General features: G+C 42.7%; 1 protein-coding gene across 1 annotated transcript in view; it reads left to right on the top strand.

The window, feature by feature from the left end:
• The window catches only part of col14a1a (collagen, type XIV, alpha 1a), a gene marked incomplete at its 3' end in the record, with an annotated part of 214,852 nt that overhangs the window by 9,459 nt on the left and 183,844 nt on the right, over positions 1 to 21,549 (top strand). Inside the window, exons 3-5 of the mRNA XM_079503710.1 lie at positions 14,908 to 15,024; positions 19,959 to 20,102; positions 20,426 to 20,524. Coding sequence (XP_079359836.1) covers positions 14,908 to 15,024; positions 19,959 to 20,102; positions 20,426 to 20,524 — 360 coding nt within the window. The remainder of the gene's footprint in view (positions 1 to 14,907; positions 15,025 to 19,958; positions 20,103 to 20,425; positions 20,525 to 21,549) is intronic.

Genomic DNA, 21,549 nt, shown 5'->3' with positions numbered 1-21,549 from the left:
GCCATGCAGGTGTAAAGTTCTTGCCCAGACTGGGGTAAGAACTGGTGTTTGACTTTGAATCCTTTGAGAAGTTGTTTGTGGGTGATCTCTCTTACTGCATTTGTGACTCCTGAATCCTACAGGTTGGTCAGGGTGCCTGATGAGCAGGAATCAGAATTGTGAGGGATCCTCCGCATGTATTCCGTCCTGAAACGCCTCACGTCAGGCGAAAACAAGCAACTATAGTGTCGTCACAGGTATCACCGGAGAGATGTAGTTGTCTACACCAGGGGTTCTCAACGTTTTTTTCCGGGGACCCCCGAAAATGCTTTGGCAACGTCTCGGGACCCACGCCCCGCCCACTCCCGACACCCAATATAAATTGACTGCTACAATAACCTTAAACCATTTTGGGCGGGAACCCCTTTTGGTGTTTTAAGCATTGTTATAATTTAGCTATTTAAAAATAGCAGATCTACAAGCTCATAGCGCGCCACCGAGTGGCGCGCTACGAGCTTGTAGGTCTGCTATTTTTGAAAAATCGTGATTTTTTTTTAAAAAAAAATCTTTTTCTTTTTTTTTTTTAATAATTTGGGGACCCCCTAAAATAATTTGGCGACCCCCCGAGGGGTCGCGACCCACGGGTTGAGAACCCCTGGTCTACATCAGTGGTTTTCAACCTTTTTCATATCAAGGCCCATTATTTTTGGGGCATTTGAGCCACGGACCACCATTTGATGAGATATAGCCTTGTAGACTCAAAACAAAAGAATATTTTGTTATCGTTGGATAAGATCTTGTCCACAATTCCATGCTGTATTGATGTTGGTACATACTATTAGGAGAGATAACAGTTGACCAATATTGTTGACCAAAATAACAATTCTTCTACATTCTCTTAATTGTGTAGACTTCTTGAAAATTAACTTAGTTATGCAGAGGTTTAACAAACATTTTACTCTTGAGAAACTCATCAATTTACACTCTCAAGAGGGTCCATTTGGTTACCAACTCTCTATTTAGCTGGGGACCACCTGGAACCCCGTCAAGGACCACTGGCTGAGAACCACTGGTCTACACCCTCCCCAAGACCAGTGGCAGCTCTAGGGACTACCTGGGGGAATTCAGAATTGGCAGAATGACAAAATTGGGAGGGATTTTGCTTTGAATGGAAATTTATATAACTTCAGTGTGGGTATTTTTTGGACTGTATAGTCATTTCATGTATCTTAACTTTGTGTAAATGAAACTCATTATACACCATTCCTTTTAACATGTAATTGTGTTTCCTAACATGGTTTAATATGATATGATTAATATGATGCCTGAAGAAGGTCAGCAGTTTCAGCAGATGAGCTGTTTTTTTTCTTTTATATATAAACATATAACCTATTCAGCTATAGAGGAATAGAGGAGAAGAGAATAGAAGAGAGAGAGAGAGAGAGAGAGGAGAATCCCAAAAGAAATGGCAGTAAAAAGCAGAGATGAGCGGAGCAAAATGTGTTAAAAATGAGAGGGAAGACGTGGTGGTGCGGAAAGTGTATGAAAGCATGTGAAAGGGTAGATTGTAACTTAAAGTGTTATCTTGGCGAGCAGAGGAGCTCTGGTACGAAACGGGAGATAGGCCACTTCAAACGACACGTGTCACAGGCTCACAGCACTGTTAGAGCTGCGCTAATGCTTAGACACACACATACATGCACGCACGCACGCACGCACAAACACACACACACACACACACACACACACACACACACACACACACACACACACACACACACACACACACACACACACACACACTGTCATCCCTAACATCCTGCGTACAGGGTTCGTACTATCTCCTGTGGTGATAATGCATCCATAAAGCCCCGGTACGGGTGGAACGGGTGCCAGGCTAATCCAGGGGGGGATAGAGTGGAGGAGAGGACAGAATGACTTGAGCAAGAGTCACTATGTACTGGTAGGGAACAATAGAGGAGGGAAGGAGAGATATAGTGTGTGGGGAAAGGGGGGTGGTGGGGGGGAGGGGGCACATATATGATGGCAGAAAGGTGGTGAAAAAAGGGAAAGGAGTGGAGGAGAGAAATGGATAAGATGAGAAAGCATCTGAGAAAGACTAGCAGTGACAGGGGAGTGGAGAAATGGAGGACCAAGGGGAGGGAGGAAGAGTGAGGGTACAGATGCAGGAGGAGGCGAGCGGGGATCAGATTGGGAGGAAGGAGGACTGAAGAGAAGAGGATAAGGAAGTAAGGAGGGAATCAACAAGAAGTTAGGCTTCAAAATCCTGAGTGTTGGATTAACTCTGAGGGTGTACAAATAGATAGTGTAGATATAGGGCTCCAATTTTGTCGCATCCTTTACCCGCAGCGCGGCCCGCAATTCAGCCGCTGACCGAATATTACGAATATAGGAGCTTTCTCTGTCCCTTAATGGTATTTTCGTCCAGCATCACCCGCTATCTTCTTTGCCGACACCGGTATTTGCGCCTAGAGGTGTGGTCATGGGCGTGTTGGCATGCTTTCCCCTAAATTGCTATTTTGGTCACACACATTTGGGAAAGCAATAGTGGCATTTAAAAGCACCCGTTAGCCATGCCAAATTAGTTTGGTAAAGAGCGGCCACCGCGCGCTTCAATGGAGGACTCCAGACACAGACTGCAGGCTGCCTCATCTCTCCAAATGGTTTAATCCGACTCGCCGAACTTTCCTTTTCGATTCATACCGTTCCGTAGAGACGATCTACACGCACGGTCTATATACCAAATGAAAGCCCTAATTCCGTAGTTTACATAGAACTTTGAATTTTTAAAAGCGGCAGCGGCAGCGGCTATGAAGCAATATAGCACTAAGGGCGACGGGTAAGGGATCTATTAAAGGGATCTCTTAAAGCCAAGACTGGTGATTGGTTCAATGTGGTTTACGCCCAAACCACACCTATGCATAATATAACGGGTAACGGAGGTGTTTAAGGGATTTAGACAGGTAACCAAAATACCAACTTTAGTGGGGGAACACCCTTTCGCCACTCCTAAAACCCCAAATAGTGGCTTTAGAAAGATGAGACAAAACTGAATGAAGGGAAGGGAGAGGAAGGGAAAATCAAGACAGAAGATGAGAGACAAAAGGAAGGGGGCGACATATTAGGGAGATGTGAGGGGAAAGGAGTAAGAGGAAGAGAAATGGGGAGGAACTGGAGGGGGAAAGAGAGCCAGAAGCAAGGAGAGAACAGGAATAGACACAGAGATAAACAGGCATGTCAACACTGGTAATATGGGTACAGAAAATCACTTCTGACCGCTCTCACTGACTAACTGCCAGGTGCAACAAGCTCTTGTAGCGGCCGTTTTTGTTCGTTTCCGACATTCTTTTGTTGGTTCACACACTGGTGTTTTGTTATGGCTGTCCTGTAGCTCCAGTTAGCTCATAACATTAGTTGCTGTTGCCACTCACTCCACGTTGCGGCGTTCAGAGTATGGGTTTCATGCCGTTCAGACTCCTATTGGCTTAGGAGGTAGCCAATCATGACTTGGTCACTAGTAAGGTCGCTAGGAGGCAGCCAATCATACTTAGGTCATGTTTAGAGTTGTCTTTATCGGTCGTCAGTAGTGGTGCGTGCAAATGTAAGCCAGGCTGCTTCGCACCTGGCAAAAAAATCTTAGTTAAGTTTAATTAACACTGAAGGATTTTAGCATGTTTTAAAACATCCTGCTCTATATGGACATTAAACTCACTAACATACAGTGTGTCTTGTGTGTCTTATGCACTTTTGTCCTCTTGATATGCCTCTGCTATGTTCTTTAAATTATTATGTACGGTATGTGTAAATTTGCTGGATGTGTGCCAGGCGATTAGTTGGACTATTGTGTAGGTCACGGGTGTCTGTGATCGGTCAAGTGCAATGACCCACCCTTCACCACAATCACTAGTCTCACTCAGCCATGTGCGTGTGTGAGACTAGTGTGTGTATGCATGAACACACACACACACACACACACACACACACACACACACACACACACACACACACACACACACACACACACACACACACACACACACACATAGACTCAGTTAGTGCATATACAGTAGAACAGGTCGATATTACACTCAAAATGTTTCTGAGGTAGGCCTACAGTATGTCTTTAAATAACAAACAGCAGAGCATGTGAGTGAGCGGTGCCTTTTATCATGATGATTTTTGATGATGATGTATAGACCCACATGCCATCACAGTGAGAGTAATAAGGAATAGACTGCACAGATACACCCAAAGCAAAGTCAAATATCTTTACATTAGATTTTTTGAAGGGCGATCTAGCCCCTTCTATGTCCAACTTTTGGTGTACACAAACATTAAATCCCATTGACAATGAATGGACAATTTTGAGTGTCCATGTAAACACAAACATTGCGTAACACAAACATTGAAAACGAAGGTGAGGACGCAAATTCTGATTGGCCGGAATGAGATAGTTTATGATGATGTACGATGATAAGATCGCCTCTCAATTCACATGGGTCTGATTTTGTATTTTTGAGAGGCGCTAACCCCTCCTATGTCCAGCTTTCTGGGTTTGTGTGAACACAAACATTGACTTGTGATTTTTGAGGGGCGCTAGCCTATATACAGCTTTTCTAGAAATTAGGTCAAATGTCTGCCAAATATTATTAATATGGGGTAGGTACCCTCACAAAAAACATGCAGTAATCCTGGTCTCTAAACTACCTCCCCCTAGCCAGCCGGAATAATGTGTTTCTTCCACACGCTACGTCCGGCTCGGGGAAACTCTCCCCTGTCAGGTGAAAAGAAGCAGCTTGGACTCCTCATGCATAGAAGGTAGCATGAGGCCAGTCCGCTGCCCCCCCAGGTTGGCAGAGGGAGTGTAGCGCCCAGGATTGCATTAGACACTGGGTGAATAAATGGGTTGCAAAATCGTGGGATAAAAAATATTATTTTGTCCCCACACATCTCATTGACAATGAAAGGAGAAATTAGGTCAAATGTCCACCAAATATGACGTCAATTTGTGGCAACACAAACTTTAAATGCAATTGACAATGGAGGGAAAATCTACGTCATATGTAGGCCTAGACGAGCAAATCAGCTAACCACATAAATTCAGTTCAATGAAAGGAGAAATTGGGTCACAATGTGCCTCAAATATGACGTAAATTTTGTCCCCACACGTCTCATATTTGCGATTGACAATGAAAGGAGAAAGTAGGTCATTATGTCCGCCAAATATGACGTAAATTTGTGGCCACACAAACATTAAATGCCATTGACAATGAAGGGAAAATTTACGTCATATGTACGAGCAAATCGGCTAACCAATCGCATAAATTCAGTTCATGAGATGATGTATGATGATGTATAATGATAAGAGCGCCCCTCACTTCACACGGGTGTGATTTTTTATTTCTGCTAAGCAGCAAGCTATGCTTAGACGAAACGGAAATGGAGAAGAGGCTTCCGTTCTCCAGACTGTAAGATGGAAGCATTTGAAAATTGCGAGAGGCAACAGTCTGGCAACATGAGGCTAGGGAAAGGAAGGAGGTTGAAGGAAGGAAAGTTAAGGATAGAAGACAAGAATAAAGGAAGAGGAGAGAAGGTGTTGTTAAAGAGAATGAAGGATAAAGGAGAGGAAGGGGTGAAATAACATTTAATGTATTCATCTAAAAAGAAACTCCCTACAAACTAGTATGGGGAAGTGTCTGACCGTCTAAATGTGGTGTCAAGCTGTGCTTTGATCTCTCTGTAATTCCTCTCCACAATAGCCCTCCATATTACACTTCCGGCCATAAATGAAAGCGAAAGTAACAAAGATTTCCTTGCCCCCTCTCCACCCCCCAATATCTTGAGAACCGTCAAACTGATTCGATCAACTCCAAAATGTTCACTTGTATCGCCAAGAAGCCAAAGGAGTTATGCACTGTGTGGTATTTGTCCCTTTTATACCCATTTGGAGATACCTGCATCGTCATAGTATACTGACGGGTGTACACTAAGTACTCTCTTTAGGGTACAACGGGTACATCGGGTATTGCATAAACGAGAGGTGTGTGAGGTGTGCGTTTCCAACAGGCTTTGCCACTTCGGTCTAGTAGTACATAATCTATAGTACAATATTTTGTACTACTGTATGTGCAAACATACAGTATTGTACTTGGCTAATGTATTTGTATCTGTAAAGCTCTGTACTCATACCATTCTCTGTTCCATTGGCCAATTAAAATAGAACAAAAGACTTAGCACTAGGGCTCTAAGCTCCGCGGGAAGCTCTCTTTCCAGGTTTGGCCATAAAAGCTGTGAACCTTTCCCTTCAGTGAAGAGCTAAACATTGTTCTTATCAGTCATAGATTTTTAGGGATAGAAGTCAAAACATGTTTGATAGTACTAAAGAAAGTTATCAAATCAAAGGTGCTAGATAGTAGGTGCTATAGTAGGTACTATAGCACTAGTAACAGCAGGTGCAATACACAGTGTGTCCCCGTAACATCTGTTCATAAACTTGTACCAGAAAAAAAAGTGTAAAATATAATTAAGTAAATGCCAAAGCCTTGCATCAATAAATGTTTGCCAGTGCATGCTCTATATACTGTATTTCTAACAGATGGTTTTGGAACTTTCTTCAGTCTTTACTGACATTTGACTCAGCAGTAGTAGACAAAATTCTGCTTACTGTCTGAAAGTTTATTTATTACCTGGCAAATGGCCTCATTCTACAGAACGCATTATGGAACTGTAGGAGCCTTGGTGACTTCAGTGGTAGATATAACGCCTTAGCTGACTCTATATAGAATAGTCTAGGAGTATGTTTACATGCTTCATAAGTGTAAGAAAGGTACAATATAATCAATCAGGTAAAGTTTATTTTGTTACTGTTGGTCTTTACCCAAAGCATGGTATTTAAATGTATGATGAAAATCAAAACAGCCCAGCTCAGGGATACACAATGTGATAATTAACGAGATTATCCTCTCTGGATTGAGTGAAAAATGACATGCTAATATACAGTATGAAAGGACAAAACACTTTATATAAAATGTTAATTGTTAAATGAACACTCTTGTTGTGTTCTGCAGTCACCGCCGATGCATCTGTTATGTCCATATTCATTCATCATACAGTAGCTGCTTGTATTGCTTGACAAGTTTGTAGATATTGTATCTTCTTCACCACATAATTCTACCAATTATGGCTCATCTTTTAACGTATTGGACCCCTAGGACTCATGGGTACTCATGACGAGCAGGCTCGTCTTAAGGTGTTTGATATCGCTATAATATTGCCTCGCTGTGTTTCATTTTTGGAACCGCTCCGGTTGCTATGCACTGTTGCCAGGGCCCCGCCTGCACTGTTTTTGTTTCAACATAGCCATTAGCTTCTGTTTTAGTCCGTGGTTTTCTATTCTCCGATGTTCAGAGGTAATTTCTGATTATCCAGTGATCGCGATTGGAACATTAAAGTTTTCTAGAGCAAGGATTGGCCTTATTTTAGCTCGGTAGCATTAACTCTATTACTTTAGCATCCAAGATGGAAGCCAAAAGCGGACGCGAGTCATAGTGGAATAGCCTGAAATCACTGGCACCCAAGCACCACTACCTTTGTCCACAGATGGCACTCAATGTGTTTTTAAGATTTGACTTTCTCATGTGCAGTGCCTTGCTTATCACAATTAGAGATCTGTGCGACATACTGTCCGTCTGTCCCACTCGCTCCGCGGAGGTCGCTGAATGCACAGAACAGTGGGCGTACCCCGACCTCACTGACTCGTGTAGGTGGGGTGACGTCACCCCAGGCTCTGCTTCACTGCTTGCATGCACACACAGACACAGCGGAGCTAAATGACGACTGATGAGATCCGTTTGGGGAACCGTTAATAAAAAAACGATGGAACCGGCTCCGGATCCACAATGTCGGAACCGGGTCTGAAATGGACCCGTTTCCGAATCCCAACCCTAATCACAATGTCTTATGCGCAATCATGGGTGTGGCAAAGCCACCTATATTGTATGAACTAATGAGCCCAATGTTTCATAGGTGTTGTTTGGGTGGAACAGACAATAAACCAATCAGAGTGCCTTTGTATGCCGCTTATATTTTCTCTGTAACAAAACCATACATCAAATTAAAGCAGCAAAGGTCATGCACATGTAGATCTGCTAGCTGGAGATCCTGAAGCTGGACCCAGCAACCAGGAGCAAGGAGTATCTGTGGAGAGAGAACAGATAGGGGACTAGGGATAGAGCTCGTTGTTTTATTATTGATAACGAGCACCTTATCGATCAGACTTATCGAGCCCACTATCAAGCATTTTCTATTATTTGGTTCTGAACAGAACCAGTATCTTTTACTAGGGCCTTCAAATACAGTACTTTTCTAACAGACGGAAGGCAATTGACTATTTTATCAATATAATAATATTAAAGAAACTGGTTAACATGTGTACAGTCACTTTAAAAGCATACTTTTGTTTACCCGGACAGCGATAGTTGGCAGGTATCAATACACTTTTAGACAGACATGTTTGTGCCAGCATGGATGATTACATTTATTTCTTGATCGCCTCTTGTTTAAACATGACATCATGGGCCGCTATGCTCGACAACAGGCTTGATATGCCCAAAGCTTATTGATAACGGTTCCTCAATAAGCTTGTTGTCTGATATTTTTTCGGGTATCAGTTATCAAGCTCCATCCCTGTAGGGGACAAACAAATCCAGTTTGAGGGGAGAGACAAGCCAACAGATTCCAACATGGCCACGAGGACCATCCATTCCTTGAGCTCCAGCAGTGTGGTTTTGACATGCTGCAAAGGAAATTGGGGGGAATCAGGTGGTGTGTTTGGCGCGTGGTCACACACTTTATCTGCAGTGAGATTCTACTGTGACCCCTCAGTCACATCACAGATAACCTGGGAAGGCTTTTTGAAACAGTTGAGAGCCTTGTTCCTGCAGCATGGCCTCCTCTGACCTCTGTATCTTCTCCATCCAGCCGATCTGTCACGCACACACTGTCCCCCAGCTGCTCGTGGACTCAGCTGAGTCAGTTCTGTCACGGTGTTAACCGCCTGCGAACCCAAGAGGAAGAACAAATAAGTGCAATATTTGTTTTGTTGTTGCAGAATTTATTTGACACTATCTTTACTATGGTGTCATTCATGGAGCAGGTAAAATATGCACCAATCTATTTAACAAAATATGGAAACTCATCCACTGTACTTTAAACGGTGAAGAATACGTATGAATAATCATCATCTATCTAAAGGCATCAAGTCTGTCTGTCTGTACATCTGTCTGTGTGTAATCCACGTAACTGGAGAACCGTTAGCCCCACCGACAGGGGGTGCAGTGCCTGGTGTCGAATCAGTCGGACCCACGGTTGTCCAGAACCGCCCCCAAAAGGCCTCTGCCCGGGCTCTGGACCGGGCCCCTGCCCAGCGTCCATATATGGAGCTTGTCAGGCCTGTTCTGACCACACAACAATGCATATTTGGGCATGCCTGACACAGAACTCCACAAGCTGGCCTGTTCTGACATCCCAACACTCCATATTTGGGCATGGCTGACACAGAACTCCATATATAGGAATGAAGGGACACAGAGAGACACATACAGAAATCTGACATCATTCTGACGTCAGGCATAAAAGGGACACAGACATAATGGGCTCTATTTTCGTTTGAGCATTCTAAATACACTATTTGGGGATTTAGCAGTGGGGAAGGGGCGTTCCCCACTGCTAATAATAAAACCAATCACCGTGCCACATGCCATTGCCTTTAAGAGAACCCTTATCCGTTGCCCGTTATGCCCAGTTCTATATTGCTTACGGTCTATAGCCCATGGAAGAGGGATGCGTTGCTGCTTTGAAGTCTCACTTGTGCTAGCTGTATTCACCTTTTTCTTACAGCCCATAGTGCATTGCGTTTGGGTGTGCATAAGTTCCTCTTTCTCTTGCTGTGTTGCCAGTGGCCAGGTCTATGAAAACAAGCCCAAATGAAAATAGCTGATCTACAAGCTCACAGCGACACATTGTGAGGTTGTACTTCCGTTATTTTAAAACACATTGAGAATAAATCGAAATAATTTGAATATTTTTAAAACGCACAAAATATGTTCAGATGGATGTCTGTGGACAATTACATATGAATCTGGGGTTCCTTGATGTGAAGAAATGTGGAAGCAAGCCCAAATAAGCAACTACTGTACACTTTAGAATCAAGCCCAAAAAAACATCAACCAGCAACTACCAATAATTTATTTGCAAGTGACTTTACAGAAAAAACAAGTCAAAGGTTGCTTATAATAAGCAGACATGGCAACACGGCCTGAAGGAAGCAAAGCACACACAAGGAGCCCCAGTACCTTGGCGGGGAAAAACGTGGATAGTGTATTGTAATGTTCCACCTGACCTATCCAAACTCCAGGGCTCCAAACCTCCTCTATATTACAGTGCAGGTTTTTGCGAGCCTTCGATTGAAAGACCACTCATGCACCATTGTAGGCATGATATAACGTGTCCTTCAGCCATGTCTTTAATAGCAATTGTCCCGTAACAGCCACAGAGGTGGATAGTATAAAGTAGTCTGCATCTTTTGATCCATAATGTGTGGTTGATCCAAGGGTAATCTTACACTGAGAATTGCAATTAAACTGGATTTTTATAGATAGATTGATTGAATTGGTCTCTTCCCTTTACTATTAATAAACATTAATGTGTTTTATAATGATGCATGGAGCTACACTTTATGCAATTTATACCAGATAGACCCTGGGGAAGAGAGACTTTGCCATGAACTCGTTTAACTAGCTCTTGCCTGGCAGGTGTTATCGGGAAGGGAATACCGTATGTTAATTGGTACGTTGGACACGGCTATTCCCAAGCTAATGACAGATTGTAATATGCCTCCAATTGAACTCAAGGGAAGTTAGAATGACCCAATTGCAAAACAAGAAAAGAAAAGAAGCACAGCTGTGACTCACAGCAACAGGGAGTGCATAGGGACAGCAGTCATCTCGAGATCATGCTGCTAGATGACAGATGTCCATCACAGCCTGGCAGGATGACCTCAAGTTATGTTCACATCTGCTCTAATTCTTTGGCCAATGAAAAGTTCAAGGATTGTTGTTTTTCTCACCTTGTTTGTTGTGTGATGGTGCTTCTCTGAGGTTTTCTTTTTCAATATTATTTCCTCAAAATATCTCATCCTATCCTATCACACCCATTCACTGACACACACCACCAGCCTCACGAAGCGGTTCAAATATGTGTAATAGCATGATTGGTCAAACTATTCAGTTTCATTCATCATTACTGCAAAATATATTTTGGTTGAATGTTATCACTGATGGTAATAATCTGTGTTCATTTTAGGGGCGCTGCTTTGTGTAAACACAAACATTGTCCTAACAAACATTGAATGCCATTGACAATGAATGGCCAGTTTTGAGTGTTTGTGCAAAACACAAACATTGAATGCCATTGACAATGAATGGCCAGTTTTGAGTGTTTGTGCAAAACACAAACATTGAATGCCATTGACAATGAATGGCCAGTTTTGAGTGTTTGTGCAAAACACAAACATTGAATGCCATTGACAATGAATGGCCAGTTTTGTGCAAACAAACATTGCGTAAACACAAACATTGAAGACAAAAGTGAGGATGCAAATTGTGATTGGCCGGAATGAGATGATGTATAATGATGAGAGTGCCCCTCACTTCACACTTCACACAGTCTTTTGCTATTTAGAGGCCACGGTCACATACATAGTGTACATGAGCGTTGCACACTAAGCGCACGGCCTAAGACTGATATGTATATGTCCGTGTGATTGCGTGTGTGTCAGAGAGAGTGAATGTGTGAATGCTTGAGATTGACCCACTGACATGCAGTCAAGAGTAAAATGGAGCATTTACGTAAAATTTTCACATGGTTATTAGAACCCTGTCTGTCAACCTCGTATGCCATCAATCATCTTTCTGGCCCTGCTGTCAAAGATTTAAATTATTCATAGACTTTTATTGTATAGAGTAATTTTTACATTTAACCCTGTGCATCTTAAGCATTAAATACTGTATGTGGAATGTACTGACAAGTAAAGAAAAGCAAAAGTGATATTGTATTGTATTACTGTATTGAATTGCTGCAATGGGTTTTGTAAATTCAATGAGGAAGGAAAAGATTTGTAAAAGTCTTGAGAAGTCAGGGATTTGAGGCATTTGATTTGAGCTTAACCATGTAAGCCCTACAGACTTTGTTGACTAGGGTCGCCCAGGTAGTGTATAGTCATAACCTGTTCTAACTTGATGATAAATGTACTGTATGAAGAGGACAGTGTCCGTATAGGTAACATCACAGCTTGGTTATAACATGTTAATCATGGCTGATGATTCACATGCACTACAAAGAAAACAGTGTCCTTACATGTCAGTGTGATGCGATGCTAGAATGTGGTCTAGCCCAGGGGTTCTCAACCCTCTTTTTTGTTGCAACTGAATGGCTGGAATATGGAAATGAAGAGTTGATATAGTACACATAGTACATGCATACATTTCCTTAATGATTATATCTGGTTTAAGTATTCATTTATGATATATTTTCTCTAATATTAAGGTTATTTTTGCAGTCAGTTTGTATTGGACAAAGTCCGTTTGTGCCTTGCGCAAGTTTATTTTAAGTCCTTACATAGTCCCTTCGTCGCTATTGTAGGCTTACGTCGGTCTATAATCACTATTAATGTGCAAGCATCTACTCGTCCACTAGATGGCAGCTGTGACACTATGAATCTGTCCCAGAATGCAACGCTGTTTCAAGGCGGAAATGAAGACGGTATAAAGGAAAACATGTCGGACACAGGGGACAGTATTTTGGTTGCGGAGGAAGAGATGATATTGTTGATTTAAGATTGGTATCATTCAAAAATCACCTTATACAATGGGGTTTAATGGGTTTGTGATGTGTGATGTGTGTTTGGTGTAGACATTTACATTTAATGTGATAGTAATGTTTTAAATTGGGTTTTTTTTCGCATCCAGATAATGTTTTGTCTGGGTTCATTGGTTCTGAATACATTATGTACATTAAGTAGCTTGTTTACATTGTTGGAGGAACATTGTTGAAACAATTAGACATTCAGCTACTGGCAAACTTTTCCACCAACTAGAGGACAAAACCAACAAGAACTACTACTTAAAATTCCAAAACAAGTGTCTCTAACGCGTGTGGTATATTCAGCTGACAATATTTCATTATATTGATTTATTACCGAGGTGTTGTTGACAGGGAAATATGTCTGTACAATTGCACACTAATACCGGATGGATATACCGACTATATTTTAATGGTGTTTACTGGTTGGTAAAACCTTGTATGGGATTATATCAGCAGTGCAGTATTTGTCTCCTGGTGGTAACTTTGTAAGAACTAACATACCGGTAGTAGAATATGGTACAGCATCACGGTGAAATAGTGACTTGTGTGGACATAAGATTAAGTCCACAGCTTCTGTGCCTTTTCTGAGGTGATGCTCTTTCCTTTTCAATCTGTCTGGCGTTTGCTCTTTTTCTTTGTTTGTGCTATACTGTCTTCCTTTTTGTGCCTCTCTCTGTCTCTCATTGACATGCACTCACAGTCGATCGCATGGTCGCACACACACACACACACACACACACACACACACACACACACACACACACACACACACACACACACACACACACACACACACACACACACACACACACACACACACACACACACACACACACACACACAATGACATATGTTTGTCTGTGTTTCATGTGTCACACTGTAGTCATTTTAAACTGGCCCACTGCTAATCATTTCCTTAGAAAGTACATTGTATTGCAGAGGACACGCATTCCAATTGATTCTCCATGACCTTAAAAACGTAGATCAGGAATATACATCAGCCATAAAGACACACATACGGTACAGACATACTATACAGATGTATGCATGCACATGCGTACGTGCACAGATGCATACACAGGCACACATAGATCACAGTTGTATTCTTAACAGGTTGTATAGGCTTGTGGTTTACAAGAAATGAGAAAATAAACAGCATATTTATATACCGGTAATCAGTATACATTCAAATGTATCAACCAAAAATCACTGATCTACAAGATCTCACATAATAGGCTTTGAGTGGTAAAAATCTATCAATAGTGCCAAAAAAAACACAAAATACAAACAAGGCATGAAAATGTTAGATACCTTACAATAAGGTCGAATATAAGCATGAAAACATTCACCTTTATATAAACCAATACAAACACACTTACTGTCAATGGACGCACAACCTAATTAACTCAATAAACTTCACCTGCTGGTGGAAGCCACCACTCTAGGGGGGAGTGTGGACTAAACTAACTGGCCTTTTCTAACGACTGTACATGAACCCTTGCGTCCTCTACAAGCACATAACACATCGCAACATGTTGTGTTGTGAGCTTGTAGTTTGGCTATTAAGCAAAGAGATTTAATGTTGAGGACAATAGCAGTGGTATACGTATACTTTACACTGTAAAGTATACCACTGCTATTGTCCTCAACATTACATTTACAGCCCTGGGTAGTACAGAGCCCTGGGAGACTCCAGGCAACTAGTGGACTAGAAATAGCAATTCGACACGTTGGGAGCTTGTAGATTAACTATCTTTGTTATTTTTGAAATTTAGGACTATTATTATTTTTTGGTTTTGACTTTATTTGCTTTTCTTGCTTTCTTTTGTAACCTATAATAACTTGTCCAACATATAGGGACACCAGGTTGGAAATGGTTAAAACCCTGTTTGGTGTTTGGGAAACATAAAATATGAATATAATATATCGATGTATAATTAATGATTTCAGGATGGGTAAGTGATGCTATGGTTGATTTTGTTTCAGTGCCAGTGCCGAGAAGGTTGCGTTTCAAAGTGCTGGGCTCCAGCAAACTTCATGTCTCGTGGAAAGAGCCCAAAGGAGATATTGACAGCTACAGGTTTCTCTTCAACAGTGTACCAGGTAAGACACACGCACACGCACGCGCACAGGCACGCACGCACACGCACACGCACACGCACGCACGCACGCACGCACGCACGCACGCACGCACGCACGCACGCACGCGCACGCACGCACGCACGCACGCACGCACGCACGCACGCACACACACACATACACACACACACACACACACACACACACGCTCTTGCCCTCTATCAGGACGTATTATGTAATTTATCCCTTATCCAAGCTCCTTTGAGGAGATTAAACTCTGGAGAGATGTAGACGAACTCCAAGTTCCTGCCTCAGACGTTTGCCAACTTTTAGACTAAAAAGTTTTCCTTGTAGGTACAGTACAAGGACTGTGTCAGCAGCCTTAAATAGGGTCTGGTAAGCAAAACTAGGCATACAGTACAGGACAGTGGGAGTCAATACTTTCAGTAAGTATTGACTAAGGCCTTGGTGCGGAAGTTCAGTTTAGGGTGGTTGAAAGACTGCTGAAGATTCAGTAAAGGACTTATCTACAGTAGGATGCATTAATGTAGCCTACAAAGTGGCTGCTATTATAGAAGTTATCCATCCTATATAACTGTCACCATCATTGATTTCCTGACCCCACAACGTTATCAACAAAACGTTTTCCTCATTACCATCATTGCCTTCTTTAAATGTTTTGAGCAGACGAGTCAACCTATTACGGGTTGGGAGTGAGGACCTCATTTGGGCATTCTAGGTTTGCGGCAGGGGTGTTACTAGCGCAACGCAGACAACGTGACTGCGTGGGGGCCCAGAGGCATGGAGGGCACACGGCTGCCCACCCGTGCCGTCTGTAAAATAAAATTATAAACACATACAGAGATGCAATGACAGTTGAGTTGAACAAAGTTTGGCGGAGCCTAGTGGTGTGGCTGCTGCTAGCACACACACATATCATAGGCATACACGTGCCCCGCCTCCCAAGTCCCAATAATAACGTGAAGGAAGTCAGTCAGTCAGAAGTGTCTGTGGCGAGTGGGCTTTCCCAGTCTCGAGTCCCGACCGGTCCCGACAGCCAGGTACGTTCACAAATCACAACTACAACTGTACAGTGCCCCGCTGTTTATAAACCAACACGCAGTTTGGGCTTGTTTTTACAGGCTGCAGCTGTTGCTCTGATTACAATTGCGATAGGTACCGTCACAACTGCTGTACATTGCCCCGCTGTGCTGTTTATAAGCCAAAAACAGTCTACGTTCACCGGCGATCGCGCGCACGGGGGGGTGTTGCTGTCGGGGGCACTCACTGATCAGCCTGCGTCGGGGCCCACTGACATCTAGTTACGCGTCTGGTTTGCGGGACTACCGAGGCATTGAAAAATGACATGTCAGGGGATCCCATCGTGTCAAACGGGGGTAATACATGGTCACATGTAGCCACAACTCGTCACTATATGACTTGAGAGTGACAGTATGTATGTTGCGTGTGTGCGCGTGTGCGCGTGTGCGTGCGTGCGTGCGTGCGTGCGTGCGTGCGTGCGTGCGTGCGTGCGTGCGTGCGTGCGTGCGTGAGAGAAGAAGAGAGAGAAGAAGAGAGAGAAATGTAGTGAACAGTACCAGATGTCAGTATTTACGGTGTTAGCTCTCTCTATTGAGCTGATTTCAGAGCCACAACAGTATGTTACTTTAGGGATGTCCCATGGTTCAGTGGACTAAGACACAGATGTAACCACTGTGGGAGTCCTAATCTTTATTACAGCATAACAAATCACAGCTATTCTCTACCTTCATGTACAATGACGCACAAGGGGAATCATTTATACATTTTCATATTTTGTTCTCTTGTCAGTCCCCGGAAGGCACAAGAAATATCGTTTGAAAACAATTTGGTCAAGCAATAGAAGGAGTCCCAACATTATGTTGTGACAGTATCTAAGAGTATAAATGTAAATACTGACCCAAATTGATGGGTTCAATTAACAGATGTACTTTGCAGGTATCTACTGTACTATATTATAAAATAGCAGATATACAAGCTCTAACAAAGTGTATCACGATGTGCCACGCTGCGACCTTGTACATCTGCTATTTTTGAACATTTTCGAAGTGTTTGAAAAATGTTGACTACAAAACATATTTATCATGTGTGAAAACACATGACCTGCCCCAGTTAAGCTGCTCCTGTGTGTGCGTGCGTGCGTGCGTGCGTGCGTGCGTGCGTGCGTGTGTGCGTGTGTGCGTGCGTGCGTGCGTGCGTGCGTGCGTGCGTGCGTGAAACAGAATAAAGCAGTAGGTACCTACCGGGTGGTCCAGTGAGTAGGATAACTAGTGTGACTATCAGGAAGTATTATCTTATAATTATAATAGGACCTATTATCAGTCACAAGGGGAAACACGCATGCATGCAACGGCGCGCACACACAAGCACACACACACACACACACACACACACACACACACACACACACACACACACACACACACCTGCTTACCCACAACTACGGAAGGGGGAAAAAAGTGTAACATTTCCAAACTGCCCACTTTGAGCAGATGTGTGTTTGTTCAGTAAGGTTGTTAAGGTATGTTGCATTACACCCAGTTGTCTATATCCCAGTTCATTGTGATAAAAGGAATATTTTTAACTCCTAACTTTAATATGGAGTTTAGTTGTTTAGTTGGTCCCATCAAGCTCCTCCCTCCTCCTGCCATAGACTGTCTCCATAGATTAAATCCATCAAATGTTATCATGAAGAGTGGAAGTGAATGAAAGAAAAGGGACACTTGCATTAGAGGAGCAGTTGAGAAACTGGTCGAGATATATTAAACCTGGATTATGGTTGGATTATAATGTGGTTCTCACATCATTTCACGTCAAGGACCCCTGGATTCATGTATCTGTTCTGGCCACAGACACCCATCTGAAAATATTCCATTTTCTTCTTCACATTTTCTGTTACCAAAGATTGAAACAGATTGTCTATTTCCAAATGGCTGATGTATAGTTAAACATAATGTTATGCTTTATTAACACATTTTGGCCCGACGTCGAAATAAAAAAAAAAGTCTTCTGAAAGAATATATTCAAAGATTTTCACGATTTTTCAAAAATAGCAGACCTACAAGCTCGTAGCGCGCCACTCAGTGGCGCGCTATGAGCTTGTAGATCTGCTATTTTTCAATAGCTAAAGTATAACATAATGCTTAGTTAAAACACTGTTATACAGTTTACTGTAAAACAGTGAGGAGAAAGAACTAATGATAATTGTATTGTAGATGCTTACCCACCTAGTTACCTAGAGTATTTAGAATAGACTATCTCCAGCAGCATTAGTGGAAAATATCCTTTAATTCATTCCATGTGAGCCCAAATGTATTACTTTTCCTGTTAATTGAAGGACAGTTAGTGTGCGGCTGTGCTTATGGCATTCTCTGGTAAAGGTTTAAAGGTCCTTGCAGATTGGACGCGTTTTCCGGAAAACCTGCGGAAAAACGCTGCTAAAAATCAGTGGGCAGCAGTGTGCAGGGACCTTAACATTCAGTCCTCTTGTTATGTCCACCTTTCATAGGGAATGTTCAGCAAAAACAAGCTATGTAGGCCTAATAATTACCACCCACCCAGTTAAAAAACGCTAATTGCTATGTGATGTTGTTGCTCTTGAAACCTGTCACACATCAGCAGGAATATACAGTATCTGTACGATGATTTAATATACCACACAATATACCATATCAAATCATGTTTTTGTTAAAGGTATATTCAGTGATTTCACTTAATTCAAATATCAATTTTTTTTTCTTATTTTTTGGATAATCCTCCCTACTATAAAGTCCCCAGTGAGCCCCTGGAGTAAAAAAAACCCTAGTTTCGGTTTGGGCTTTGGGTGGATGAGGTTGAGAGGGGCCTTCCTCCAATCATGATCGAATGGGGTGGGCCTTGGTGCACGTGCTGTTGGTCTGTTGTGTCCCCCCCACTGTAGTGCGTGCATGTGCACATCTTGTTACCGGGGCGGACCGGGGTTTTTTCCAAATCACCCAAATCACTGAATGCTCCTTTAACTATATTGCATGATTTTTTGCGACAAATATACATGCAAGTTACTTGAATGTATAATTAAAAGATGAAAATAAATAATAATAATTATAATTTCATTTTGACTACCAGGTTTATTTTTTACAACGTAAACAACATATTTCATGAAACAGCAGACAATCAAATTCATTCAGGCTTACACATTTTAAATGAAACAAATCCCCCACTGTATAAGGCTATGAGCTGATTGTCAGTTAGGATTCCAATTTGTTTCATTAGCACTGATCCATGTAGCCTCCCTACCTCACCTGTCACCTCAGTCAGTTGTATCTATCTGCCTTCTCTGTTGTGCATTACTCATCACCTTCTACAGGGAACAGCTGAGGAAGCATTCACGCACGCATGCACGCACGCACGCACGCACGCACGCACGCACGCACGCACGCACGCACGCACGTATATGTGCACACATTCTGCAGGGTCTAAATCTAAATGAGTCGATAATGTGACCTGCAGGATGATGGGGATTAACTGCTGAGAGGAGGACAGCCTCTCTCTCTCTCTCTCTCTCTCTCTCTCTCTCTCTCTCTCTCTCTCTCACACACAAGCGCGCGCAGTTGTGCACGTACTAGCACATGCAGACACACATGCGCGCACACACACACCGAAGCACTCTACTTCACACAGAATGGCTTCGACCTTAAACTCTGCGACCTGGTCTGATTGTGTGAAATAGAATGCTAATCAGCACTTCAGCAGAGATCAGTCAAGGAAATAAGAAATGCAGTGTTTTATTCAACAACTGACTGACAACAAAATCAATGGACACCATGTCTGTCTGTCTGTCTGTCTGTCTGTCTGTCTGTCTGTCTGTCTCTCTCTCTCTCTCTCTCTCTCTCTCTCTCTCTCTCTCTCTCTCTCTCTCTCTCTCTCTCTCTCTCTACCAGGTGGCCAGCAGAGAGAGATCAGTATACCTAAAACAGAGAATAAGGTAGTGATAACAGACTATGATCATACTAAGGACTACATAGTCAATGTCATTGCTGTCACTGGCAGCCAACAGAGCAGACCACTACAAGGCAGACATAAAGGTATTACAGTATGTTCTCTTCTCTTTAATAGCACATCTCTCCCCTACAGTGATGGACGAGATAGCCTACTAAATGTATTTACCCTTATTATATTATTCGTCCTATTGTTCTACCTCTTTGGCAATAATTAAATAAAAAATGTTGTCCCTGACATTTAACCCCATAGTTAGACTAAATGACTCAGCCCACTGAGTCTGTTGTAGCCTACCCAACTGTGTTCCTTCCTCTCACCTTCCTCGAGAGTGTTAATAAGCTCAGAATTGTCTGTGCTCATATTCTGCTGTCCTCTCTTCTAAATGCAACTGTTTCTCTTTTCCATATAGCTTCTGATGGTAATAATAACAGAGCTGAGGAGGAGACACAGCCCCAGAAGCTGAAAGAGACACTCGTACCTCCTGAAGATGCCAACGAGATATCTGGAGGTAGGACAATTACACGCAAACACCGCTTCCAAGCGTGGAAGGCAAAAGGCACACATCTAATCTTGGGTCAGCCAGGGTAGGAACGCCGTGACAGAGTGGTAGCACTGTGTTGATTTTGACAGAAAATCTTGATTTAGTTTTAGTCATAGTCTTTTGAATATTTTAGTCACCTGAAATGTTTTACCTTTAGTCTAGTTTTAGTTGAGTTCAAAAAGGTAGTGGACAAACATTTGTCATCATAGTTTTGGTCGATGAAATCAACACTGAGTGGTAGTCCATTTAAGGAGGCATTCGGGTGCCATTAAAGAGATCTGGAGGTAGGCCACCGCCAAACCGCCTTAAATCCCCCCGCCTTTGAAACCAGTGCCTGGCTGGGAAGAGTCAGGAATATGAGCCTGGTGTCTTTGAAACCAGTGCCTGGCTGGGAAGAGTCAGGAATATGAGCCTGGTGTCTTTGAAACCAGTGCCTGGCTGGGAAGAGTCACGAATATGAGCCTGGTGTCTTTCCATGTCCAGTTGGATCCCACTGTGCAGTCATTCCACCACGCAGAGTTGTGTCTGTCTCTGAGAGGGTCTTTGTGTGTGTGTCATTTTAACTGATTGACTTTAGCTGTCTGTCTGCCTTTGTCTCACATGCAGTTTCTTACTGTCTGGTTACATGGCAGTTATTTTACTTGTTTCCATGTCTCTCTCGCTCCCACCCTCTTCTTCTCTCTGTCACACACTTCTTTCTGCCCTCTTCTCACACACACACACACACACACACACACACACACACACACACACACACACACACACACACACACACACACACACACACACACACACACACACACACACACAGACTCTCTCTCTCTCTTTCTTCCACTCCCTCATTGATGTACAGCACACTGTCTGTCTTCAGTTTGTTATTGAAGCAGAGGCATCCAGTTGGCAGCAATAATATCCTCTCATTGAACTGAGTAATATTTCTCCCTCTACTGTATGAAATGTGAGAGAAGGAAGGAATGCTTTGGCTTTTATTG

This window comes from Electrona antarctica, assembly GCF_951216825.1.
Source record: "Electrona antarctica genome assembly, chromosome: 6".
Taxonomy (NCBI): Eukaryota; Metazoa; Chordata; class Actinopteri; order Myctophiformes; family Myctophidae; genus Electrona; species Electrona antarctica.
This window is presented reverse-complemented; position numbering and strand designations above follow the sequence as displayed.